We start from the raw sequence: 27,888 nt of genomic DNA, 5'->3' as shown, positions 1-27,888 counted from the left end.
CCCCCAGTCATGTATGTCTAGAAATTACTCCCTTCCCTCTCCCCCCACTAGATTTATAACAAATGGTTAAGTAAGTTAAGCCGGGGGGGCAAAATAGAAGAGGATCATCTTCATCAAGTCCTTCTAGAGTAAAACGAGAACCAGGCCGGAGCTTGGGCTTTACTAGAAGTCCTTATTTGCAAATATGGATTCATCGGGTGGGACAGACACAATCGTATCTGGTGGCAATCTTTAAGAAACAATAGAATGAAACATATGACCCATCGCCTGATTGAGAGAAGATCCTGGGCTCAGGTAATCTTGCCAGCGGCGCTGCCTGGCTTCAGGTAATCCACGTCAAGTGTTCATTAACGGCTTACTTGTCCATATTGAACAAGAAAGCTTGGCGCTCAGGGACCCCTTGAACGTACCGTGATTTAACAGCTGCCTTTAGATGAGTGGAAAGGCTAGTGCTTTGGAGAAATTGGCTCATTGTGAAGTGGATCCTGATCTCAAATTAATCATTTTATTCCACTCTGGAACCAAGTTGTGGAGAAGGTTTAACACCAAAGGCAATTATTCGAAAGTTGACACCCGTAGGGGCGCCGTCTCACACCCTGTGCTTCAGACTTTTAGAAACAGTTGTAGTGTTAAATTCCTCCTAAATGAAGTTCATTTCACCTACCATGTAGAGCCTATGCAGAGGAAATGGCACTTTCACCTTCTGGCCATTGAATGGCAGAGAAGGCCTGTGGCAGTGAACAGCGAAGCCAAGGCTCATTCTCTGGAATTAAACAAAACCAACACTGTTTCTCAATAACAAAAAAGTAGCTTTCTTTACATGAAAAATGGATGAAGCGGGATAGAACATTGAGGATTTGTGGAGATACGCAGATAAGATGGTAAATCCACTAGAACCGTGCAAGTCCTTATACCGGCCAGCTTTCCCAATGGTAGATCCTCTAGAATACAGATCAAGGCTTAGAAGCAGCAAGCAATTGGTTTGGAAAGAGCCAACATACAAAGCACCCGGAGAGTCCACTCTGGGGACCTTTGGGGATTGGCTACATGTTTCCCTGTGGAACAGGATATGGTGGAGCAGAGTTAGGCGGGATTTCGGCCTACTCTGAGCAAGTTAGTACCTTTGCTTTGCTTGTGAATATAAAAACGTATTGGGCTCCTTTTTGGGGTTGAAAGCAAAGGTCTTCATTAGATGGAGGATGTGGAGAGTCCTCATTTGATTAATACAAATAATATCTTCCCAGAGCAAATGGAGGCACAGATTGACTGGACACGCTTGATGGGACCCGTCAAGAAGGATCTGGCAAGTGTTAGACGAACCCAGACCCTCCCATCCTTGCTGCACCTTCCCAAAGAGCCGAAGGAATTCTAGAGGCTTGGTCAGCTAATGGTGCGTTACGCATATCATGCCTCTGTCATGTCATCTGAAATCAATCCCAATATTGCTAAGAACATGGAAGCCAACACACTATGGAAAGCAAACGACGTGGACTTTCACGTCCTTGATACATTCATTAATGAAGGCACAAAAAACTGCATATAGGTAAAAAAAAATTTAAAAAAAACGACAACTTCCAAGATTTTTTTGTGCACACTTTTATTAATTCATTTTCAAGAACGGATTAGGCAGAAAATAAAATATGAAACACTGAACTTGTGGGTCAATATGACCTGAAAAAAGGCCAAAGTCTGAAAATGTCACCCACTCCTGTTGCATCTTTTCAAAACAAGAGTGAATTATTCAATGCAAGTCATTAGTTTGATCTCGGCCAAGCACGCCCCAAAATCGCTGAATCTGGGCGCTCAGTCCGTGAGGGCAATGAGTGCTTCCACTACGTTCCCCATGTGCTCCCGCAGGCTCCGCTCAGCCGTCGAACGAGGGATCTCCATTTCATTCATCTGCAGGAAACAGAAGAGTTTAGACACACACAAAAAAAGTGTCCTGGTCAAAATAATGGATAAGAATATCACCATATTTACAAGAATGCTATAAATGGTTTGAAACTATAACCAACCCAAACAACAAAAAAGAAATGCCTTGCCATCGAATGCAAACAAGGGAGGATTTTGGGACGTTTGTGCTGTAGTGCACTTGAGAATGGGGAGGCTGAAAATTAGGGCCAAAGTGTGCCCGCGTTGGCCCAGCTACCCGCACTCCCTCCCTGGGTGCCACCATTTTCTTTGATGACCGTCATCTACTGGACTGGACCCATCGGCACAATACTTCCACCATCCTCTTGTAAACCCCCACCCCCGCTGGTATGATCTTCATTGATGGGGAAATCGGGCTCGATCAATACGCACAGAGCACTTCTCCTGACCAGAACCCCAAAAAAGCCTATCAGCACAGTTCACAACTCTGAGACCACCCGCGCCCCCCTTCTTATCCAGGGGGGGCACATGGTCAGCTTTGGGTTGGAATGGTGGGCTATTACCAACCCTGTATGCTGGGGAGATTGCCATGCAATGCATAAGGCAGTCCATTAGGAAGCAGTTTCTTAAGACGCAATAGACCGATGTTGGATTTTATAAGAAATGCACTCTCGTATGTTGCTTTACATTGAAAGTCACTGCAGCCAACTGCAAATTACTGCTAACCAGTGCTGGGCAACCATTTTCAGGTCATTTTATTTAGTTACAACCATCCCAACTTTTGGTGCAGTCAGGATTCGCAACAAGATCAGGTAAAGCCCCAGTAGAGCTTCTTTCAGGATACGGTGCATGGGAGAGCAGGTCGAAGGGCAGTGCAGCATTCCGCATTCATTGATAAAGACCTACCCAAGAGAAACAAGGCTAAAGTTGGGAGTAAAAATAAGTCCAATTGCCAATGAGTATTTTATAAACGAGTACAAATATGTACTAACTGAAAACGGAATATTTGTTTACAAAATGCATTTCTTTGCCCCTTGTTATTCATACACATTAAAAGATACACGTTTCCTTCTCTTTCTTTGGCGCCATCTGACTACTGGTACACACATATGCATGGAGCTGTAAGGGTGCAAGTAGGAGCGCTAGATTCTATTTTTTGTTGAGCATATTTTTACTCCCCGTTTTTATCTTTTGGGTTGTATTTGCCAGTTTGTAGTGAGTTAAAGTGGCCCATACACACCTTATCTGTAGGGTTGCCAGCAGAGCAGCATTTGAATAATGAAACGTCCTCAGTCTGGCCCATCATAGACAGAGTAGAATGACTAATTACTGCTAGGACTACAGCACGTAGTCACAAGAGGAAAGACCACGTTCAGCTAGGTCTATATAATTGAAGGTTTGGAGAAAGTTCTAATATGTTCCAAGACCATCAGATGAAACACTAGTAATATAGCAGACAGCTACCTTGACTTACCTAATGGGGAGTTGGTGGGTGGGGAGTCGCTAGAGTTTAAAACTAGCTATGGTTGTTTTTAACCCCTTAAGCGCAGCAATATTCTGCATTACTAGATATCAATTGTGTAGATGCGTTTTAAAGGGCCTAGAAATCTTGAAGATTGAGAGTCAGATCTGCGTCAATCTGTCAGACGTGAAATGTTTTCACATTCTTGGCACCCCTTTCATACTTACAATCAACTCTACATCCTCCCGCTTGATGGTAACTTTTGCCAACTCTTTCTCCCTGTAAAGAAAATGTAGTTTCAGTAAGTAAGCAGCAAGGATGACTTTTCAGTTCAGTTGAGCTGGGATGCCACTGGGGGCTTCGGTACCCTTCACGGATCAGCATTGGATCTAGATTTCATGAAAAGGGAACTTGGTTTCAAAAGGCAGGTGCATCAGTTAAAAAAAAAAAAATAAATAAAAAAAAAGGTACCTTTTGGTGATCCAGGAGAGACTATTCATGGAAAAAAACGATTTGCTATTGTAGCATAATGAGTAACTGGTTATTGGACAACACCACACGTGCTCGCCATGAAACAAAAAAACAAACAATTGCAATAGTAAAAAAGCACCACATTGAATGATTTTGAATTGAAATGTAATCGTAATGAAATACACTGCCCAAAGTTTAATATCTCAAAGAATCAAATACAAAACACTCTCCCTCACACACAAGTGTCTACACAACCAAGCACCTAGATACTGCTCAGACAACTTCTCGATCCACATACCTTCCCGCCCAACCAGATCAGCCTCACAGACATTAAACATTCCCAGGTTCAAGCTATAAAAAGCAGGCGGCACTAGTTTCACTGTACTTGCAGCTAAACTCTGGAACTCCCTCCCCACCACCCTCAGAGCTGAACCATGCTTTCACCGCTTCAGAAATGGAGACAAAGCATGGCTACTTGCCATTGAAAGCTAAAAGACATACCCAATGCCAACCAGGACTACCCAAGTCCCTACCCTCTCTACATATCCTTCCTTCTCCTATATCCCTCTATGCCCTACCTGTACATATATCTCTGACTCGAACATGCTCTGCTATGTAAATAATGTGCATGTATTTAATTTTGTACCTCATTGTCAAACTATGTAACCTTGTTCAAGCGCCTGGATGCCTCAGGGCCAGGCGGCGCTATACAAATAAACTAAACTAATGTGACATTTTGTTGTTAAACTAAACTCTTTGTTGCAGTTCAAAGGAAAAGGACAAACCTCAAAACATAAAGCATAAAGCATAATGTTGCATGGCGAAATAAAACATGTATGGTGTCGACCTAGGAGATAGCATGTCATCACTTCTGCTTACTCTCGGACAGCGAGCGCCACAGAGCCCCAACTGTGGTATTAAATCGCACAACAGCTGCGCGTGTAATCAAAAAGCGTGCACAAAGTTTCACATTGTGAAGTTTCATAAAGGAAGCAAACTCTACCTTTCCTGCTTTGCCTTCTGCTCCCTGGATCTTCGATCTCCAATCACAGACATAGCCTACAAATAAAAAAAAAAATATATATATATATATGGGGATTTATCACACCGGGCCTCTCCAGTGCACTCAATTAAACTACAAACACAGCAATGTTCCGTTTTCGTTCAAATGTCACAGACCATTGCATTAGCCAGCACGGGGCTGCATATGACTTTACCAAAGGATAATGTTTAATATTTCAGAAAAAAAACGGGTAAAGGTTATTTCCCCAAACAGCCTGGACAGAAAAGGCCATGCCCCAAGATTTTGAGAAATGCGTATAACTGGCCCCACAACTGCAGTTACTGTGGTCAAGGAACAATATATAAAAAGGTACACTCCAAGAAAGCAGGAGCCAGCACAAAGTATTCAGTATGGGAAAAGCACAGTGTGGCACTAGTTAAAGCATTATCAGCATAGCTTTGTGCATGTAGTGGGCATCACACCATCTAGCCATAGATGTACAGTCAGTCAAGATAAGAGCGCAAGTAACCCAAGAAGCACATGGTACAAAAAGACAGAAAAGGTGTGAAGAAAAGCAGGGACCAGAGTAAGAAACCATGTAGCATCAGACAAAAGGCTATTGAACGTGGACTCAGGTGACAACAAGATGTAATGAACATCTAAAAGAAACCAAGATAACCAGTTATGGATGAACTAGACACAATCCACATTGGAAATGATAAAGTCACTCAAACAAAGTGGTCAGTGATGCTGGGAACAAAACAAGATGCACAACATGCTTTTCCTGCCCCTCCTACCTGCGAGGCTCATCTCTCCAGCCCCAACACCGCATGGAGATGCTCTGTGGCTCGGCGAGGTTGTTTCCAAGATGGCCGGCACTACCTGACCTTGTCTGCATGCATTGTGCCGGGAAGCTGATGCGATTGGTCCGCTTACTTGTTACACCCGGCAGCCAAATCGAGCCGGATGGCGACGCCGGACTCCACTCAAGACCTGTGCTTAAGGGGCATTAGGAAGCATGCGGACCCTGCTGGCCCCATCCCTCCTCCAGCATCTCAACAGACCCTGGACACCTGATCACTCTGGAATCTTCGCCCTACGCTAGTAAGACTACCACCACCCAACAATGCGGATATTGTCTGTAGTAGAACGCTATTTTATCCCCTTCAACTCATACCCTGGATGTGATGCCTCTTCCGCTCCCCTCACGGAATTGTCGTTTCTAAACTGGCTGACCTCACGGCCTATCCTCCCGTTACTCCATCTCCTGCTTGATCTCATCGCAACTCACCCCCCACCACGCTGCATCCCACTACCCTTGGCTTGTTCCTTCACCCTAGCACCTTTCGCATCCTTTACCCCCCCCCCCCTTACCTTCACAAGGAATCCTGATCCTGTTCTAGAGCTTGCCACCCAGCTGCTAAGGAATATCTTGACTGCTATTGTAAGACACATTACTCACCTCATCATACCTGTATATGTACCAACCACTCCACCCGTTAGACTACCTGCATTAACCTTATACCATGTCCCATGTATGCATCTGGCAACACGTGGTGTAGCCTTGCCCAACATATACAAAACCTGATGTAGTTCCCCGCAACTATAGTAGCTTTGCCAGACTGTTATACACTGTACTATGACCTATATATGAAACCTGATGTAGCTCCCCGCAACAAGGAGTAGCTTTGCCAGACTGTATGTATGCACCTACCACAATCTTTGTATGCACTTTCTGTAACTAGCGTCTAGATACCTCAGGGTTTTGTGCACTGTAATTAATGAAAAAAAAAAAAAAAATTATATATGATGGCAGGTAGATGTATGAAGCCCCAACTGTTTCAAAGTATTGAAGTGCAAGTGTGGGCTAGGCCGCGACCATGCTCTTGACAGGAGGGCAACTCTTGTCAAGTCAGGAGGGGCCATAGCTGGAAATGCGGGGCTGCCAATAGCAGTGCTCCATTTTGGCAAGAATCACCCTACCCACCCCAATCCAGACATGTATTTTGTATACATATCTTGCTTTAGTAGGGACTAGTTCTATTATAAAAACCCATTTTGGTGGCCACCAGCAGTGCAGTAGTCTTATGACCGCAAAGCAAGAAGCTTTGCTGCTGCAAGGCCACTGCAGTGGGGCACAGTATATGCCACTGCCCGCGGTGAACCATACTGTGGTCTGCAGAAGAAAGGAGGAGCCATGGTGAGAAGAAAAAAAAAGAAGTGGGATTAAGATGCCAATGGACAAACGGGTTGGCGGTGAGGAGTTGTGTTGAACAAGTTATTGATTACATGATGGGTTACAGGAAGCCTTATGCATTTCATTACATAGTTAAGCAGCAATAAATGAGTCAAAGTACTATTACAAAATTATACAAGACAGGTACAAAAGCCACTAAAAACATTTCCAGCTACACCCCATAGGTTTAAGCAATGGATTATCTCCCCAGCAAAAACGGTATCCAAATTGCTTTGGTCTTCAGCGAGATCCTTTGGTGAACAAATATGTTTGTTTGTTTGTTTGTTTATTTGGTATAGTGCAGAACCAAACCCGAAGGGGTAGCTGGGTGCAAACAGTACAAGATTACTTAAGAACTTAGTTACAGGAGAAATACAATTTATGCAGTTCGCAGTTAAATCAAGAAAAGTGCAGTTTATACAGTTCACGTTAGATCAAAGGTAAGCATAGAAGGAAAGCAGAAGGAAAAGTAGAAAAAATGCGGAACTACGGTTCAGTCTAGTTGATCGGATGTCATTCAGCTGGTTGCAGACGTCTAGTGTCTATGTGGGAGGGGAAGGTCAAGCTAAGTGTCATTGGCATGGATCCAAGTGAGGACTTTTCGCCTGAAACTAGAGTAAGGTTGGTCCATTTTGAGATCCAAAGGGAGTTTGTTCCAAGTTTGCGCAGCTATGATTGGGAAACTAGAGCCGCCGGCTGTACTCTTTTTGTATCTAGGCATCACTAAGGTGAAGGCGTTGGTCAGTCTAGTGGGACGGTTTGAGGTTCCCCTGTGGATTCTATTGGCCAGATAAGGGGGGGCAATGTTGTTAAGACATTTGGATGTGAGGGAGAGTATTTTGAGGGTGATCCCGTCTTTGATTTTTAGCCAATGGATATTTTTCCTAAAGGTGGAGATGTGGGCTCTGTTAGGAATATTTAAAGCTACTCTGATAGCGTTATTTTGGAGAGTTTGTAGTTTGTCAAGGATATACTTGTTAGAGCCTGCATAGAGGGCATTGCAGTAATCCAGCTTGGATATGATGAGAGCATTGGCTAATGTGATGCAGCTAGTCTCAGTTAGAAAAGGTCTACATGCTCGGATCAATTTGCAAGTATATGCCTTGGAGGATGCTAGAGAGTTCGTTTGTTTTTTGAAGGTGAGCGTTGAGTCAAGATAAACCCCGAGGGTTTTGACTGCAGGCATCACTTTGATGACGTTATTGTCGATGTTAAATGAGGCATAGTTAGGGTCAAGTTTTTTGATAGCCAACGCTGAGCCAATGATCAGTAGCTCAGTCTTGTCGTCGTTCAGGCAGATGCCATGGGATGCCATCCAAGCCTGAATGAGGAGATATCTTATTTACTAAGTCTGTGTCTTCCAAGAAGTTACCCGAAAGGGGGATTAGAATCTGAGTGTCATCTGCGTAATTAGTGTAGACAACACCCAGTCTGTCCAGCTTATCAAACAGGGGCTTAGTAAAGATGTTATACATCGTCGGAGAAACACATGATCCTTGGGGGACACCGCATGAAACTTGTATGGGATCAGCGGCTGCTGAGGGGGAGAAGACTCATTGTCCGGTTTGCAAGGAAGGATTGTACACAGGTTATGGCATCACTTGAGAAATGAGCGGCTGAGCTTAGGTGATTGCATAAGACTGCATGATCTACCAAGTCGAAGGCCGCAGATAGGTCAAGGAGGAGTAGCATCGCTGTTTTACCATTGTCCTTCAACTCGTCAATTTGGGTCTTGAGGTCAATCAAGGCTGTTTCAGTGCCATGAAGGGGACGGAAGCCAGATTGCCGTGATCCTAGTAAATTGTTAGTTTCTAAGTAGTCCTGGATTTGCAGGTATGCTACTCTGTCTATAATTTTAAGTAAGAAAGGGACAGTAGTGATGGGTCTGTAGTTAGTTGGTATAGCAGGGTCAAGTGTTTGTTTTTTTAGCAAGGGAAGCACCCAGGATTGTTAGGTACTAGATTAGACTTAAAGGATGCATTAATGAGTTTCGAAATGAAGGGTGCTAGGTCTCGAGCCGCATCTTTTATAATTTGGGCCGGACAGTTGTCACCTTTACAGTTGGAGGGTTTTAGAGATAGAAACTGTCTCCAATATGGATATTTTTCTGAAGCTAAATGGGTGAGGGGTGTTAGATTGGTTTGGGAGGAGCCGAGGTTGCAATATGGGTTCTGTAGGCAGGAGCAAGGAAGCTTTTTTGTTAGCAATTTTAGATTGGAGCAAGCTGATTTTACCCACCAGGGCATTTTGTATATTAGTGCACCAGGGCTTGTTTTTAGGAATGTTGTCAGGTGGGGTTATGGGTGTTTCCATTTCACGGAGGATGGACAATAGCTCCTTAGTGTCTGATTTGGCTTTGGAGATTCTGTCATTGAAGGTGTTTCTTTTAGTAATTATGATTTCCTTTTTATACTGTTTGGCGAGGGTGGCTAATTTGGTTTTGTTCTCCTCAGTGGGTGAGTGTTGCCAGATAGACTGCAACTTTCTTTTTTGGATTCTAAGGTCTTTCAGGTATGGCGTGAACCAGTTGTTAAGGAGTTGTTTGCTTTTGCGCAGCTTGGTAGGGGCAATCGAGTCAAGTGCCTTGATCATAGAGCTGTTGTAAGCTTCTACAAGCGACGTAGGGTCTGTGATGTTGTCTAAGTTATTGAGAGTAGGGAGAAGGTGGGGTAGGAGTTGTTCTGATGTGATGTCTTTTTTACTTCTGGTGGGAAGTGGCGGGGCCATGAGTATAGGTTTGGGCCGGATAAGGTCTAGTGAGGCATTCAATACAATTAAGTAGTGGTCAGTCCAGGATTGTGGTATTATGTTGGTAATGCTGATGTTACAGTTCCGATCAGCAACCCAGTCTAGGGTTCTACCTTTGGCATGAGTAGGAGACTTTTTGAGATAGGGCGTAGTCATTCAGGAGTGAGGCGACAGATAGGGCATGTGTTTTTCGTTGCTGTCATTAAAGCCCAGGTTAAAGTCTCCCAGTAATAGTATTTGAGCATGGTCTTTAGTATTGTTGGTTATGATACTAGTTATGTCGTCTTCAAAGGTTCCCAATGGTCCAGGAGGTCTGTAGATAACATGCAAGGTGAGAGTCCGGTTGCAAGAGAGGTGCAATTTGGCAGTAAGGAGTTCACAAGATGAGATTATCAGGGTAGTAGCTAGTTTGATAGGTAAGGTAGCTTTATGAATGATGGCTAGGCCGCCACCTTTAGTGTTAGGTCTATCGACTCTTAGTAGTTGGTAGCCGTCTGGTATAGCTAGCATGATGGCAGGGCCAGCCGCGTCATGGAGCCATGTTTCGGTTATGACTAATAGGTCTAAGTTTTCATTAAGTTAGGGTGTCCGAGATCTCAGTAGCATGGGCGACCATGGATCTTGCATTAATGAGAGATCCAATTATTGATAAGGTACTAGTTGGTTGAGTCGAGGGGGGTTGTTTATTTTTAGTGGGGGCAACTCTTTGTGACGGTGGCTGGTTAGTAGATATAGGAACAGGGCGAGGGGTGGTAGGTTTGGGGTATTGCGAACGTTTGTTTGCTAGATCGATATATCCTCTGTGATTGTGGTAGGAAGATGGTTCATGAAGACAGGACAGTCTTGCCCTCAGTCTCATGTTTCTGTCTTTAGCAGGGTGTGAGTCCGCGGTTGCAAATGCCATGGTGGTAAGGAGGCTCAGAACAATGTGTAGAGATTGGTAATGGGTGATTTTCATTCTGGTAGTGGACAGGGATGAGAGGGTGGGCAAGTCCAGGTTCAAACTAAGGGCGTGGACTAGGTTGCATGCAAGGGCGTGTAGCTAGTGGTTCGGTGCCAGAGAGGTCTGAGCAGTCTATAAAGAGACCTGTATATTGGCAGTTAGGTGATCTAGGCGAGAACCAGGCTGGGTTCTATGTGAGCAAAGCGGTGGCAAAATAGGCAAGTGTAGAAGGCTAGCTAGGTAGTGTGTCACCTAAGTGTGTCAGGGCGACTAGAAGCACATTGAAGTTTATAAAGTGGCTAGGGCAGTGTTATACCTAATGACAACCATAGGGCAGGGGCACAAGTCAGGTGAATTACTATCTGCAGCAGCACAGATTAAGGCAAAGGTCAACTGTAGTCTATTGGCGACCATAAGGCACAACACAAATTGAGGCACAAATCAGGTAAAGTCTGATATATATAGTACACGTTACGCAATTCACCACGGCTTGCGCATTCAATTATCTGTTCAAAGTTCCTCTATATTCCTTATTCTACACCACATAAAACTGGTCAGCCTAGTGTTACCAGGTATTAAAATGCCGGTTTTGGAGGAAGGGAAGAGTATGGAGAAATCAACGTGTTAAATACCACCTCCAACACTTATCTACTACCTCTAGGGTGCAGTATCATTTTTACACACAAAGTACTTCTGTAATATATTTTGTTCGAGAAGCGCTTTTGGGTTTTATAGTTCCAACTTGTTCTGTCTGGAATAATCTTTCATTGCATCTACACTAATGGTGCAGGCTGCTTTTAGTACAGTGCATTATGATATACGTGTATCTCAGACAAGATGCCATTTGTACCCACATTGGAAAATGGTGCACCCCTTTCAGATGAAAATAAGCCCTGTTCTGAGTTAATAAGCAGGGTTTTCAATATGTACCCCTGCTTCAGGCCTTGCTCTGTAACAATGAGACACAAACACCCTCCTTGTATATAAAGATGTACCTTGACCACGGTTAAAAGTGTCAAGCTAACCAGCAAGCAATAAAAAGTCACCTGTCACCTCAATTCTACACATGCAGAGAACACACCATTTCTTGCTCGACAAGAGTCAATCACTAGGCAGTGGCGGGTGCAAAACGGGCCCCCTTTCGACATTAGGGTCAGATTATAGGGCGATCTCCGCAAGCTCTTTGGTCTGCAGAATGTTTCCATCGACCTGCTAAAGATGTAGAGTAATCCAAGAATACTACATAAACCGACCATCGACCGGTCCCAGTGATATCAATCAACATCAGGATAGAACTATTTTGCATGGTCCCCATACCCTTCTTAAACTCAGATTGAAAAAGCAAGGGGGTGGAGATGGCCAGTGGAGCAGAGGTCCAGAGAGGAGAGGAAAGTGGGTACAAGCTGAGAGCGTATTGGGGGCCTGAAAAAGGAACTGGTGAGCGGGAATGTGACAGGGAACAGAAAAGTGTGAGATAGTGTAAGAAGCAGATGTGCACCTCATTGATAGAACCTGCCCCCCAACCTCTGACATACTGGATGAAGAAGACACTGCATGACACCAGGTATCATTCCAATACTGCACCAAGTCTATGAGAGATGTTATGCACTTGGGTGTTTGTGTAATTTTCCCTCCAGTTGTGAACCCCCTGCCCCCCCATGTTTAACACCATAGTGTGCCTTTGCCAGAGGAGCTCAGCCTTCTGCTGCACTCCTCTGGGCTTTCGCTCACTTTCATGGGGAAACTGACATGCCCTTAAGACAAGTTAGTACTGGGAGACTTGTTTCCCATAGTCCTTACCAATGTTGCAACTTTTCTGCAACATGTAACAAGTGTATAATGTACCTTCCAGTACAGTACACTTGGGTCTATTAGTCAAAGACCCTAGATACTCTGGATGGATTTTTTAGAAGTGCCTTGGACAGGGCTGGTGGCAGCTTATCATTTTGTATATTTAACCCTTTCCTGCCAGGTAAACTGTGATTACCGCGTTTGGCACGAATAGGTGGCCTGGCTCCAAAATGGCCATGCCACGAGGTTCTTTGTCCTGTCTTTGGCCATCTTGCCCCTTTACCAGGTCGAGCCGACCCAGGTCAGTCCTTATTTGGGAATGCATTCACCCGCAAAACGCCAAGCTTTCCCTGCCTTGTGTGTCTGTGCCTCCAGGATGTGGGCTGGAACGTCTGGTTCTAATACACATCCTGGGTGCCAGAGAGTCTGCAGTGCTGTGACTGCCTGGGACCACTGGTCCGTGATTGGTCCACGTATGGTATGTCTGTATGTGAACAGATCTCCCATTGGGTCCTCTTCGTTTTGGCGCGAAAGAGATTCTGGATAAGAGAAGGCCCCAAACACCCATACCACGTCGATCTCTGGTTATTTTTATTTTATTTATATATTCATAATGCGCCGGAGCTCACAAGCATCAGGGCGTGAAAAAAAAACACGAAGTAGAAGAGATCACGGTACTACATAAAACAGAGAAGAGATGACTCAGTACGAGTCCAGAGCTGAGTATGTAACAACTACCGAAAAAGTAAAGTTTTAAGCTGCTTTCTAAACGAAAAGTAGTTACTTTCCAATCTAAGGTGGCCTGGAAGCTCGTTCCAGAGAGCAATTGCCTTGGTGGGAAAAGCCCTCCCGAGTCCAGTGGCTTTTACTCTGGTATGGGCAGCTTTGAGTAGCCCTTGTTTAGCTGATTTTAGACATTGGCTTGGTTCGTACCAATTGAATTCCTTTTTGAGATATGATGGGGCCGTGCCGTATAGGCAGCGGTGAACCAGCGTCAAGGATTTGAATTCAATGCGCTCCTCTATGGCGAGCCAATGAAGGCCGATTCGGTCTTGGATGATATGGTCGCGCTTGGGTTTCCCGGTGATGGACCTAACAGCGTTATTTTGAATTATTTGGCATTGTTTGATGCAGTTGTTACTAGACCCAAGCATCAATGCATTCCCATAATCGAGTCGGGACAGGATAGTGGCTCTAGCGATGGTGGCGCTATTTTTTGCGTTAAGGTAGGGCCTGATGCGGCGTAATAATCTCTGGTAATATTGGCAGTTTCTTTTGAGGTATGAGACTTGTGCCTCAGCTCCTAATGAGGATTCCAGGTATATGCCGAGTGTCTAGACTTTGTTTGTGACTGTGATGTTGGAGTCTTTAATGTTGAATGTAGAATAAGCTGGGCCTAGATTGGATAGGGCTTTTTTGGATCCAAATGTCATAAGTTCTCTTTTCTCACTGAACGAAGAATATGATCCAAGTATCCTGAAACTAAGAATCAGAGTAACCGCTGGAAGGTTTGGCACCCTCAGCCCGCTGTCGTCCCGTGGCACCCCTCTGCATCTGGGTGTCAAGAAGGTATGCGAAGATGCTTCGACCGATTGGAATAGCGTGACCAACTATTCTCTGCACCTTCAACAAACCCTGCTTGGAAGTGTCCCTGGGCCAACTAGTAGCCTGACCAGCTTACGCAGACTCTTTGCCCTGATACCGCAGCCGTTTTGAAGAGGCCCTCGTACATCGCTAGCTCTGTGTTCACGGCACCCTGACACAGAGTTTCGTATACTTGGCGTTGCCAGGTCTGGAGTAAAGTGAATGCACCCGAAGCGGAGTACATGCTGCATTTGTGCCTCTCGCCCCCGATGCCTGCTGCAGCGAAACTGGCCTGACCCATTCACCAGGAGCTGAGAAATCGCCACTGTCTCGTTTGGGAATCAGCGATGTATCTTAGTCGCTGAAAGCCGCAGAGCTGCCAAATTGCCTCACTTAAACCTGCAACCAAAGTGGGCTCGACTGACGAAGTTTGGTCTGGAGTGCAACAGAGGTCGGTGAGTAATCGCAACCCGAACCAGTGGCCCCTTGCGTCTCCATCAATTTTTTTATGCACAAGTGGCCCCTCTCCTTTCCACTGCTAGTGCTATTCTGAATTCTTCGACTCTGCCCTCAAGTGGAGACCCTCCTCAAACAGAAACCTATTCTTCATCGCCTCACTCACCTTCCTGAGTTGATACAGGCCCTTGAAGAGACCCCGTTTTGCACATTTGTACTACGGTGTGCGGTGGCATTGCATGTACATTTCAGCATTAGGCTCCACACTTCTTAGGGATTGGACGGTCTCTTAGGAGTGTGTTGGGTTCAGCAGGGACTAAAGACTACTTGTACTGCCTCTTTCCTTCCCCTTTTAGGTTGTGGACCCATCTCGTGCATTAACCCTTTAGACCCAAATGGTCTTGTATATGTGTATTTCGAAAGGATTGTGTTGGCTTAATAGTATTACTGTGATTTGATTTGTGTGTTGAAACTCCTAGGCCTTGAAATAAATGTACATGTATTTTTAAATATATACACCTGACATGAGTGATTTGTAAGTGTCCTTTACTCTGTGTGCTCATTGAGGTCTTTCAGTCACCCTCACCCCGCCTAAAACCTAGTCTTCACCGCCGCCAAGCTATCTTGATGTCTGCCTTGTCCAGAAGGTTACCCTGTTCCAAGAAACTAGGCTGGCCTCCTGAACCTCTGCCCACCAGGTCAGAGTTCAGAAATCCATCTAAAATTGGGGCAACGCAGCAGGAGACCTGAAAGATCTCTAAAGGAAACCTGACAGGTGCAAAGTGATGTCATAGGGAGAAGACACTGAAACGATATAAGAATAAAGACCGAAGAAGCAAAGCAAACATACGAGTGAGAAGAAACCATATACACAAACATAAGGAATCGGATTAGTAGTAAATGCATATACACAGAAACGCATGGTAGGCGAGTCATATAGCAGCGCACTGCAGTAGAAAATATAACACAGGGAAAGCGGCCATGATGGACACCGGCTTTGAATAATAGTAAGCGACAGGCTTGAAGGAGAGAGACCAGGACGGCAAAGCTGAAAGTAGAAATTTGTGCATGAAGAATAAGCTGTTGGCCAGAGATAAAGAATGCCACAGCAAGAAGCAACTGCATGGAACAAAGGGAGTCAACAAGGATAAGCAATGTACTTTAAAGTAAACGAGCAAACAATTTTGAATGCAAGTAATGAACAATTAAAGATGCAGAAAGCATAAACAAGACAGAGGAACCAAATCTTCAGAGAACAAATAGGGTTATTGGCACCAGACATTCAAATGGCAGTAAATAGAAAGGCGAGATGGACAAAATCATGGTTTCTTCACATGTGGTGCAAGACCAGAAAACAAGGCCTATTCATAAGCTCCAGACGAAGATAGCGATGTACCTTAACACCTCTTAAAAGTCCCAGAGAAGAGAACATCCAGCAAGGACAAGTACAAAGAAGAGGCCGTGGCTGAAGGCTTGGCTGATCAGAGATGGTAGACTAATTGGGCAGTAGTCTGACATTCTCTGCACCAGAGAATCATTTTGCTTACATGCCAATGAGCCGAAAGTCCAAGGTTGGGAGAGAATGCCAACCAATCATAAGGGCCTATGCAATGAGGAGCATACAATGTTGACAGGGCCAATCAGGTTATGCTGCTATAATTTGTATTATACGTAGTTGGAGGGAAATATGCCTGCCAGATATGGGGCAGTCAATGATGTTACGAACACGTAAAGAGATTATAAGTAGATGTTCCCCTAACCAATCCATCTGCCCTACTTTATTGAACTGATAATAAAGTAGCATTTTGCCATATTCTTTCAGTATCTCAGATTCTTTGGACCAAAGATAATTAGGATAATCCCATTATGCGCATGAGAACGCTCAAAGGTGCTACTGCACAGCAGTGCGACATCGAGCGAGTATGCCCGTGACAGTGTCAGCGGCTTGTGAGTGTAAGCCCTGTAGGGTAGTATGAAGGGTGTTGGTCCATCCGGGGCTTGAAGAACATAGCTGGAGAATATTTGCCCCATTACAATTGTTAACGATTGATCCATAAAGTTAATATAAAATGAGGAATTGCCACCCTATCAAGCCCAGGACACCTGGCACTATTTGCATTAAATGACACTCAAAATAATGACCACCTGACTTGCAGTAACACACACACAGGCCTCTCACCTGCACCAATAAATAAATCTGAAGTGCATTTATTTATTGGATATTTATAAAGGTACACAATACAGCAAAAGTGTGTTTCCAGGTGCCAAAAGACAAAAAAGGGGGCCACAAAGGAGATAACAAAAAGGCCTTGTAACATTTGGATCGTGCAAGTGCAGTAACAAAAGTGCAGAGGGGGGGTGGGGGGGAGAAGAGGAGAAGCCCGGCCGCGGAGATAAGGGCGGCACATGCTGCTGTTGGGAGTGTATTGGTAGAAATATTTATCCTCTGTGTGAACTCTGCATTCACTTTGCTGTGACTGGGCTCTGCACATTCAAGGGCGTATAGGTGGACAGACACGCCTTCCAGGGAGCAGGAAATAAAACCCAGTGCGCATAACCCTTGAGGCGAGAAGCCCGGCTGCGGAGGTAAGGGTGGCCCATTTTCTTTACCGTTTGCTTCTCTTTGGAGCTGGAGGTGCTGGTCAGAGAGTGCAACTGACAGACTGTCGAAGAGCTCCTGGGTATTACGGGCTCCCAGGCGCAATGACTGCAGGTGAAATTAAAGGCCACTGAAGCTCAGTGAGAACCTATGTGCGACGACTGATAATTTGAGAGACCAAAGTGAAGACTGGAAAAAGCAGATCGGATAGTGGTAAGAAATAGCGTACCATACTGAACTGCTCTATACTCTCCTCTACGGAATAATTCAACTGTTGAACTGTTGACTACTGACTATTACCCTCCAAGTGTTTATCTGGTTGCCCCGAACACATTTTTGAGCACACGGCACCTTGGAAAGTACTTTTACTCCCCACCTCGACTGCAGCTCATTCTGCTGTCGCATAACCAAAAGTGTGAATGCAGCAAGCGGATTGAGGGACCACTAGAAGGACTTTGAGGTACAAAACTTTCCGAGTTTGCCAAAGTTCAGGCCGTAGTCAGAAAAACTCGCCACTAATTGAACTAAGGGCAAAAGGAGAAAACTGTCTTGCTGCTAGAATTGGCGAATTAAGGGCGACTTGAGCCAAGAAACCTATAAAAGTGAGAAGGAAATACAGGAATAACGGCCACCCCCTTGAAAAAAACCTTTTTTGATGTAATCAACATGAAGCTGCGCAGCAAGGTATTCCTAGAGGATAATAGAAGCCACGAGTGGGAAGATCATATGTGGAAGGAGCAACAGCACAAGAGAAACTACAATGCAGTCAATATAAGGACCCCTCTATTACATTCGAGAGCGCAGGTGCACGTGCTGAGTCCTAGCCAAGCCGGAACTTCCACTCAAACAACAACTATGGAAGCGGGGGCTAGAATATACTACTGCAACAAAAATACAGAATACATTTGATGACCATTTCTGCAAAAAAAGAACCAAAAGCTTGAATGACCCATTAAAAGAGACTACAGTAACATTCAGGGAGGACCCCCCAGCCCCCCAAAGAAATCAGGAGCAAGACCATCTGAGTGTAAGAGAAATCAAAAGCAGCAAAAGTAGACAGGGTCAAGGAATTAGTGAAGATCTATTGAAAAATGAGTCAATACAATTTGAAGCTACCCAAAAGCAAAAGAACAATGAAGATCAGGCATTAAGGCCGGCCCCACAGAACATGTCAGAAATGGAGGCTAATGGGGCACCCAGGGGCAGCAACTCTTGCAGCATTGAACTTTGTCCTCAACTCCCTAGTAACAGTCTTTGAACATCTCAAGTCAGAGGTTCAATTGCAGGCAGGAACTCTACTTGAATTGACTAAAGAGAGAGCCAACCTCGAGATAACACTAATGGGGCTAACTAACACAATTACCGCAGTCATTACACAATCTTTAAAAGATCTGAGGCTGGAAACAGCAAAGCAAGGATTAGATCTTTCGGCCATCCAAAGGGCTGTCGAGAAAAAGAGCAAAGAAGAGGAGAAACAAAACAATGTTACAAGACACTCCAATCTTGCTGAAAAACCTAGTCTAGGAAAGGAGCAGAGAAAGGGAGGGCTATGGAAAAATCTCTTTGATGACACCCCCTTTCCAAATCGGTTCTTGAGGAATTCAGAAGACTGGCACAGGTAGTTGAGGAAGAGGAAGGAGACGTCCAGCACTTGCAAGTAGGTACAGACATCCCGAGCCACAACAGAAAGGCATCCACACCAGAATGGTCTGAAGCAGGCAGACATCATTCCAAAAGGTAGAAGGAAAGCCAGGAAAGGAGCTGCAAAAAGGAAGTCTACCACTGCATTCCCGATAGCCCTTAGAAAACTGGAAAATGTGGCAAATCAGAAGAGGGGAACAAATAAAGACCTCTGAAGGAAAACGATCCAATATAGCATCACAAAACCTCAGAGGAAGAAGTACTGAAAGACCAAGAGTCACAGTCCCCCACGAGGAGGACAAGAAGTGAAATGTGAAATGAGAAAGGACCTGCCCCTAAACATTTCTGAAGGTAAAAAAAAAAAAAAATGGTGGGAAGAAGGCTGTGGACCCGAACCGGGGCAGACAAGACCCTGAACAGATTGAAATTACTAGTGCAAGTGTGGGCCAACAAACAGACCCCGCATAAGATCTACAACACCTCGGCACAGAAATCAACAACCTCTCAAGTCGATTAAATAAAAGAGGAGAGAAGGGAGAGAAGAACATGAGGGTCCCTCAGTGAAAGGACCACCATGGGCGCCAATTTTCCTTTTTTGTTTTTAAGAAGGGCCCTAGTGGCCCATTGAAGACAAACGAATCAGCAGAAAACGTAATCAAAAAAATTGCACGCATCTTCCCGAAACGTCCCTCGTTGGGACATCATATACCTATTGTGGACAGATAAAGTAAAAACGGACAATGCAAAATGAGGGTTATTCGGGAAGAAATAAATGGCACTGTCAAAGTGTGCTCACCCAAGAAGCAAAGTCTGGAGAACACTCAGCCTCAAGCTAATTTGGCAAATAACCCATTACTGGAACAGGAGGGAACGCTTGGGTTAGAATATGCTGTGCCAAAACTGTGGCTCAAAGCAACAGGTAAGATCCTGCTGCATACTTACCTTTGTAGAGGGGCGATTCTTAACTATTTCAATAAAATACCTAACCTATATCTGTTTGGGACAGGAGATATAGAATTAGTGAAATTCCCAAACGGAAGTAATTCGTAACTAGCAGAAATTGGACTTGCATCTAAAAAAGCACAAAAGGCAATTGAAAACAAAAAAAGGAGAAGCACAAGCTACAGGTCATTTTAAAAAGCACCAAAAGGAAGGAAAGGTCAATGACCAAAATAAGTCTCCAGAAATTGGAATGACGCCAAAACAGGAAGGAACAGGAAGGAACTCAAGGTCATACTGACATATTAGATTAATCGGTGAACAGTTGGGAGCCAGAAGTCAACATGATTGCTCCACTACCTGAGATCCTAGTCTAAGTGTTTCAAAAACTAGGACTGGGGTCGCAAAATACTTTGAGTGTGACACGATGGAATACGCAAGATCCAAGAACATTTACAACTAAGACAATGAGAAATACTCTATTCTGCAATACTGATATTTTCCTTCTCCAAGAAACTTGGTCAATTCATCCCATAGAGATTGAGGGGTACACAGTATTTACAGTTCTCGCTCAGCAAAAGGCCAAGGCCCGTCCATTAGGGGGTCTTCTGCTGGCAATTGGTAATTCTCTGAGCAAGGATGGAACACTAATTTATAACATAAAAGGTATCTCGGCTTGCAAAGTTGACATACACCATCTTCTACGGGATGCGTGCAGTTAATAGTAGTGAATGTCTACTGGAAACCTGCTTGGACCAACCTCCAGACTTTCCATTCCCTTTTATCAACACTAATGGAAGAGATAGCACTGGACTTTGGGGGTGCCTATGTAATCTTAGCAGGGGACCTGAATGCTAGGCACAAAGACACCACAAGCTGAGCCAGAACATCTAGGAATGGGAAACATGGGTGAATTTTTTGAACTCATGTGGTCTAAAAATGCTGAATGGGGCAGTGCCAGGAGATAATCCGCCTGGCACGACATAGTCACGAGATAAACCTGCATCTACTTTAGACTACATTTTTGTGACCGAAAGCCTTTTGGCGAAAAATATACAACTGGAAATTATTTGGGGAGAAGGGAGTGGCCACACTTGCTCAAAAATAGCCATATCAGATGTCAATGTTATTCAAGTAGACAAGTATGCTCATGACTTAGCAGTAAGAAAGGGCAGAACTATACTCGTAAAATATAAAAGAGGGGAGAAAACTAAATGACAAGCCTTTCTGCCACAGAGCAACAGGATAACTGCCATCCCACAAACTTCAAATTTTATTGGTCAATCTGCCCCCCCAAGTGCAGTAGGGATGTCGAAAAATGTTCAACACTATCATTCATTTGATGAAGAAACACGGATCCCAAAAAAATAAATAAATAAAAAAATAAAAAAAAAATACTACACAGAAGGAAAATCAGACATTTAAGAAATCTCAATCACGACCAGAACAACCCAAGAGAAGTGACAAAAAAACCTCACATGGGCATATAAGCACTGGTCCTTCTCAAGAAAGCTTGTGCGCTATCAACAAGACAATGGGCGGATGCTGGAGGCACTCTGCAAGGATAGTTGCAGAAATTGCTGATCAATTATTAACCAACTGGAAAAAACCAACAACAACAATATCCAGTGTAACTTAGTCTCAGATAAGAGATGGTCAGACTACCTCGTTAAAAAAAACTTTGAAATTCACTATGACGACCAGGGAAGCGGGCAGAAAAATGCCAATTGGGAACTAACCATTGATGAAGTGACAATAGAGGAACTATTGTCCTATCATCTTCCTCTCCACCTGTGGGGTTCCCCAGGGGTCTAACCTTTCACCCTGTCTTTTCAACCAATACCTGGCAACTCTCGCCCACTGCATTGCCATTTTCTGCTCAAATTTCCAGTGCTACGCTGATGACATTTTCCGGCTGCCCTCTGCCACCTCCTCTCCCATCTCTGATTGCCTAACTGCCATTCAAAATTGGTGTGCCGCCAATGATCTTTGTCTGAATGCCAGCAAGACAGGGATCCTCCTCATCGGCACACCATCTCCATCCTTTTCCCTCACTCTCTGGCCGATCTCCTTGGCCCTCCTTCTACCCCTACCTGCGAGGCTAAGAACCTTGGCGTCATCTTTGACTCCACACTTTCCTTCTCGGCCCATATCTCCTATGTCTCTAAAAAGTCTGACTGCACCTCCTCAGAGGTATTCTGCCTTTCCTCTCCTCCCCACAGAAGCTCATGGTATCCCAAGCTCTGGTTCTCTCTAGCTTGGACTATTCTAACAGCCTCTACTCTCCGCCCTCTACAACTTATCCAGGACCGCGAGACTTGTCCTTGGCCTCAAGCCCTGGGATCGTATCTCTCCAGCTTTGAAATCTCTCCATTGGCTCCCAGTGGATGCAATGATTAAATTCAAAACCCTCTGCATTGTCCACAAGGCTTTCTGGGGCCTGGGTCCAAAATACCTTCAGCTATCCCTCCGCATATACCTCCCCTCTCGAGCTCTTCGCTCCTCTACCTCCAACTCCCTCAGGGTCAGTCGTTTTTCAAAGAAACAAGCTGGGGGTAGATCTCTAGCTTCGGCTGGGGCCTCCCTCTGGAACAGCCTCCCTGCCACTTTAAAACTTGAGAACCATCTCCGGAAGCAGCTCAAAACATTCCTCTTTGCTTCTGCCGTCGCTCCCCTGCTGATCTGCTCTTGGCACTGTGCACCTGGCCACCCTCTGTCCCCAGGTACCTGCTCACCCTGCCACCTTCCTACACTGCCTCCTGGCCACCCCTTGCACTGGGGACTGTATCTGTACCCATACAGCCCCCCCCCCCATTTTTCTTCTTTTTCTGCACTTATTCAGACTTACCCAGTCTGCTGCCTTAAACACAGCACTTGCCACTTGCTGGCTGCACTACCACAGTTTGTCTCAATTTTCTATTTATTTTATTTATCTGCGCTCGCCAGTTTCTGCACTTACCACTCTCCCCCTTCCATGCACGTTTTCCCCCTTTTCCCTTTCCCATGCACTTGCGCGTTCTCAATGTCACTGGGCCTAGTAAGATCGTTTTTATGTTGTGCTGTGTTCTCCCTTGTTCCCCCTCCCTTGCCTAGTCGCGCACTGAAACACTTGTGTACGAGCGCGATACAAATAAAATATATCATATCATAACTAATAAAAGCCTCGACATCAAAGGCTGCAGCCCCGTGGACCAACTTACAAGTTTTTATAACACAATAACAAAACCTGGTCGAAGTTACTATGTTGTCTATATAGAGAGATTTTGGCAAAGGCGCACTTATCCACCCTCTTGGAAACAAGCAATAATCCCATTCTACAAGGGGGGCGGCCGGTCACAACCAGAAAACTATCGACTCATCGCCCTCCTTGATATAGAGAGTAATATCTTCATGAAAATTTTGTTGAAGGACTTGGAAGGATGGGCAAAGAAATTATCAAAGTTCCAAACAGGCTTTAGAGGTGGGATGTCTACGACCCTTAATGGGCTGACACTTAATTTGCTGAATGAGCACACAAGAGGTGGGAGCGGGGCAAACTTACGGAGCCAGGATCAACTTTTTAAGGGCTTTTGACCTAGTGATCAAAGAGCACCTATGGGCCAAATTGAGGAACTGGGGTGCACCAAGGGGCCTATTGTTTATGCTAATTTAACTACATAAAGACACTTCTTTAAGGTTCGACTGGATGAGGTTGGGCACCTCACTGACCCGATCTAGGTTGAGAAAAGAGTAACACTTGTTTGGGCGCACCATTCTTTTTCAACCTATACCTGGCAGACATGGGCCCCTTTTGGCAGTCCTGGGCGATGGCGAGCCCAGGGTTCAATATAACTAAGGTTCACTGGCTCGCCTACGCAGACTACATCGATACTGGTAGACAGGACAGCAGTGGGTCTGCAACGCTTACAGAATGGTTTGAGTGAGTATGCTAAACTAAATGGCCTAATCATTAACCCAAAGAAATCCAGGGTAATAGTATTCAAACATCCTCGCAAACAAGTAAAGTTTGCACACTGAGTACTAGAAGATCAGGTCATTCTGAGAGTGGAGGAGGTGCTATACTTGGGATATGTAGTACACGCCTCTCCAATCAATTTGTAAATTGAAACATGACATAAGGGAAAAAATAGACAAATTGGTGCCACAGGTGAAGAAGAGATTACAAACTTTGCAAATTCTCCATCAAACCTTTACTTAAATTCTACGTTGCAAAAATAGTGCCAGTGGTCATGTATGGACTTGAGGCTAAACCAGCACTGTGGGACACGGATTGGAAAAAGGTTGAAGGCTTGATCTGGAATCACTGTTCTTTAGTTATTTCTGCGGGGAAGACCTTGGAGTCTCCAGGTTTTTATGTCCCGTCCAATCCTCCATCCGATTGGCTGCAAAAGACTGCTGTTGGTAGCCAATCGGATGGCAGATTGAACAGGACAAAAACGGCACGAATGCATTATTACCCCGTTTATATTGCTTAAAATGTTATTCTTTTTGGCTAGTTTGCCTTATGTTTTCGTCGCCCTAAATTGAAGGGGGACTAGAACATAAGGCAAACTGGTCAAAAAGAATGAAAGCTGAAGCAAAAAAATAAAACACGGAATACTGGATTCAAAGCAGCATTCCGTTTTGTTCAGCTTCCATTCTTCTCAAGTTGAGGGTACATTCCAGTGGATGGAGTCCACCCACTTTTATCAGCGAGTGGACTCGGACCCCCCACAACTAAAATGAGAAAGATTGAAGGTCATCTTTGAATTCATGAATTAGCCGACCTGAGGGATTGAACCACAACCATCAGGTTTGCAGCCTGGACACTATAACCTCATGAAAAACAAACAACTGAGGTGAAATGTCCAATTTAGGCACTGCAAGTTGCAGGGAAAACCTTTGTATTGGTTCTTGGTGTTTAAAACATGCACACATGTTTTCAAAAATATGGTTTGAAGAAAATATCCTCTTTTGGCTTTGAGTGTGTTGCTTTCATGGAAGGCGAATGCCATTGGGCCTGTGCAATTTGGGTGGTTATGCATGTCCTTGGACATTCACATTTATTGGATTCCACTGTAAACCTGTTTCTAATGAGGCTACAGCACCCAAGTGCATCTTTTTGACAGGTGGGCGGAGCCTTGAGACTTTAGGGCGGGGCATGCACAAATACATCTCAGGGGTTTTAATTTCCAAATGTAGGCAGGCACGCTCACACCCCCTCAATATACCCTTCGAGGTATGCACGTAGCCTGGATCACAGAAAGTCACTTGGCTCGTTATTTAAAGATCCACGGCACCATGCAAGAGGGGGGGGGGGGCAAGCCCCAGTGCCACGTGACCGCCCCATCCTGGCCCGACGTCGCTCCCCACCAGCAGCGATGCTCACCGTCTCCAGGTTGGAGCTCTGGATCTCCTTCTCCTCCGCATAGTCGGTGACCCGCTCCAGGTCCGCGGCGCCGCTGTCATGCTTGCGCGGCTTCTCCGTGGGGCGCTCGGTGCAGTTCTCATCGGTCTCCAGCTCCAGCTCCACGTCCCCTTCGGCCGCCATCTTGACACAGCAGGAGCCCTCGTGCGCAGACGCGGAAGCGCCGCCTGCACTTCCGGGATAAAGCCACGCCCCCACTTCCGTCATCTCTAGCCAGGCGGAAGCGGCACCTGCACTTGCGGGATAAAGCCACGCCTCTTTCGGACATCTCTAGTCAGGCACACGCGGAAGCGCCACTTGCACTTCCGGAATAAAGCCAAGCTTCTCTTCCGTCATCTCTTGTCAGACAGACGCGGAAACGTCACCTGGACTTCCGGGATAAAGCCACGCCCCCACTTCCGTCATCTCTAGCCAGGCAGACGCGGAAGCGGCACCTGCACTTGCGGGATAAAGCCACACCCCCTTTCCGTCATCCCTGGTCAGGCTGACGCGGAAGCGCCACTTGCACTTCCGGGATAAAGCCAAGCTTCTCTTCCGTCATCTCTAGTCAGGCAGACTCTGAAACGTTACCGGGACTTCCGGGATAAAGCCACACCCCCCCTTCCGTCATCTCTTGTCAGGCAGACGTGGAAACGTCACCTGGACTTCCTGGATAAGACCATCCCCTATTTCGTCATCTCTAGTCAGGCAGACGCGGAAGCGCCACCTGCTCTTCCGGGATAAAGCCACGCCCTTTGCCGACTTCTCTCTTCAGCAACCAATAGCCCCAGGCGGCCTGGAAATGACTGCATTACCTCCACGTCCACTCTTCCTCGTCGCTACTGTGACGAGGAAGAGTACGACTAGGAGTAATGAAGATTACCGGTAAGTAATCAGAACAAGACTAACTACGCCTCCTGTCAACCACGCCCCTTCCTCCTATCAAACCTTCCCGAGAGCAAATGTCCCGCCTACCTCCGTGGGCGAATAATAAGTGTTGACTGGCACACACTTCCGGCCAGGCGACTCAAGTGTTTCTTTATGTCCCCCTTTCCTTCCGGAAATAAGGGGAATGTGGGAGGGAGACAAACATCTGGATTGCGTGTGTTTCTGTCCATTATCACTGAACAGTGTCACCTCACCCTGAAGTACACGCACTTCAAAGCCACCGGCCCACAGAGCAACGCTCTCCTGCATGTCTGTTACACGAAAAATACTATAAAACAACCGGGCAGCCGCATAATATTGTGAGATAACTGTCCTGCATAGACAAATATAATGTGCCCTGCCTAACACGCACAGTGACATTCGGTGTCATTAAAGAGGGATCTCTTTTCATATTCATCCATTTCATGTTATGTTTTACTTTTGCATTAGCCCTTCATGTGTATAAAGGACCCGTTTGGCCATTATGTGGTAAATGTTCACATCATGCAGTGAAAGGAACACCATTGTCACCTTACTGTAGCTAATGCCTGTTCTTATGTGCATGCACATTCTTGGCCTCACGCTTCCAGTACCTACGAGACCTCACCGGGTGCATGGCTCTCACTCACCTGCCCTCTGCATACCTCCATTTCTTACATAAGACTGAACACAGGGATTGATTTAATGGGTTCAATCACTGCAGATAATGTTGCAATTACTTCCTTGCTATCAGTGTCTCTCTGGGCACACTCACCAACAGCAGTTACTTCACTGTTATGGTGATCTATCAATGCCTCAGGATCAGCAGTCCCTGTATACAATCAACGCCAATATGTCCTTTATTTAGGAGGAGCGCAGTGGAGCGTGTGCCTCACAGCTCCGCCGCTCAACTCTGCCAGTTCTGCATGCCTGGACCGTGCACACGTGCACTGCAGTCTCGCAAGGTCACAGCAATCGCAGTGATCTCACCAGGCTGTGTCTCCACATACCTCTTTTTGTCAAGCAGCACCGTACTACTACATTATGAAGTCATTGTACTTCAACAGTCTTTGTCTCTCACGTTGGGGATGACCCTCGCCAGGTACCGGTCACAGTGATGCAGTCTCTGCTGCAACTTGTCCTCTGGCGTGTGGCAAAATGCCACCTTCACTTTACATCTCCCTCTCCTCTTGTGACATGTTTCCTGCGCCTCTCCTCGGATCTCACAGCTAGTCTCATGTTCTCTTTATGGTTCTAGGTCCTCTGGCGCTAGTTCTGCAAGTTCTGTTGTAGATGATTCTCTAGACTCCAGCGGTCGTCTCTTGAATATGGCAACTCTTTCAAGATTCGACCTTTTCCCATCTCGGGTGCATACGTGATTACTACCTTCTACTGTTTGACTGTACCTGGATCCTGTTTCTTGATCCTTGTGTGGCAGTCTTATCTTTACCATGCCTCGTTCATTGACATCCGTTCTTGGAGCTGCCCTGAGAGTGTCACTTTGTGTCTTCATCTAGTCTTTGTTCTTTTGTAGCCTCCATACCACCTCTTTCATGTTGACAGTGTCATCTTGTCTCACTTTAGATAACCAGGGGAGCACTAATGTGAAAGCACCTCTCCTCCCCCTCAACAGTTCAAAAGGAGACACCTTGGTGATGGCGTTAGGGGTGAGACAGTGGTCAGCTATTGCTTCCTTGACTGTTTTGGACGGGTTCATACCTGAAGCTGACGCTAGCTATGGGGCCCCCTTTATAAACCTGTTTGTCAGTTTGACTAGTCCATTAGCTTGAGATGATATAGACTAGCATTGATTTGTCTGATATTATGGTTTTGTAAGAACTTTTCAATTTC

At 45.4% G+C, this 27,888-nt stretch overlaps 1 protein-coding gene across 1 annotated transcript; it reads right to left on the bottom strand.

Annotated features, from left to right (window-relative positions):
- Positions 1-1,661: 1,661 nt before the first annotated feature.
- Positions 1,662-25,320, bottom strand: HYPK (huntingtin interacting protein K). The gene is made up of 4 exons (XM_069625183.1): positions 25,114-25,320; positions 4,809-4,864; positions 3,562-3,613; positions 1,662-1,899 (listed from the first exon to the last, which is right to left on the bottom strand). The coding sequence occupies exons 1-4, from the start codon at positions 25,273-25,275 to the stop codon at positions 1,804-1,806; spliced, it is 366 nt and encodes a 121-aa protein (XP_069481284.1). The 5' UTR covers positions 25,276-25,320; the 3' UTR covers positions 1,662-1,803.
- Between the last annotated feature and the right edge of the window lie 2,568 nt (positions 25,321-27,888).

The sequence above is a fragment of the Ambystoma mexicanum genome, chromosome 11, assembly GCF_040938575.1.
Source record: "Ambystoma mexicanum isolate Mex_15411 chromosome 11, UKY_AmexF1_1, whole genome shotgun sequence".
Taxonomy (NCBI): Eukaryota; Metazoa; Chordata; class Amphibia; order Caudata; family Ambystomatidae; genus Ambystoma; species Ambystoma mexicanum.
The sequence above is the reverse complement of the archived record's forward strand: the minus strand, read 5'-3'. Positions and strand labels throughout refer to the sequence as shown.

What these genes read in the sequence shown, in the direction of transcription:
- HYPK (XM_069625183.1), bottom strand. Translation starts at nt 25,275, where the DNA reads ATGGCGGCCGAAGGGGACGTGGAGCTGGAGCTGGAGACCGATGAGAAC. An exon ending in AGAGCTCCAACCTGGAGACG is followed by an intron (nt 4,865 to 25,113) that starts GTGAGCATCGCT and finishes TTTTATTTGTAG; the next exon opens with GCTATGTCTGTGATTGGAGA. An exon ending in GGGAGGATGTAGAGTTGATT is followed by an intron (nt 1,900 to 3,561) that starts GTAAGTATGAAA and finishes TGTTTCCTGCAG; the next exon opens with ATGAATGAAATGGAGATCCC.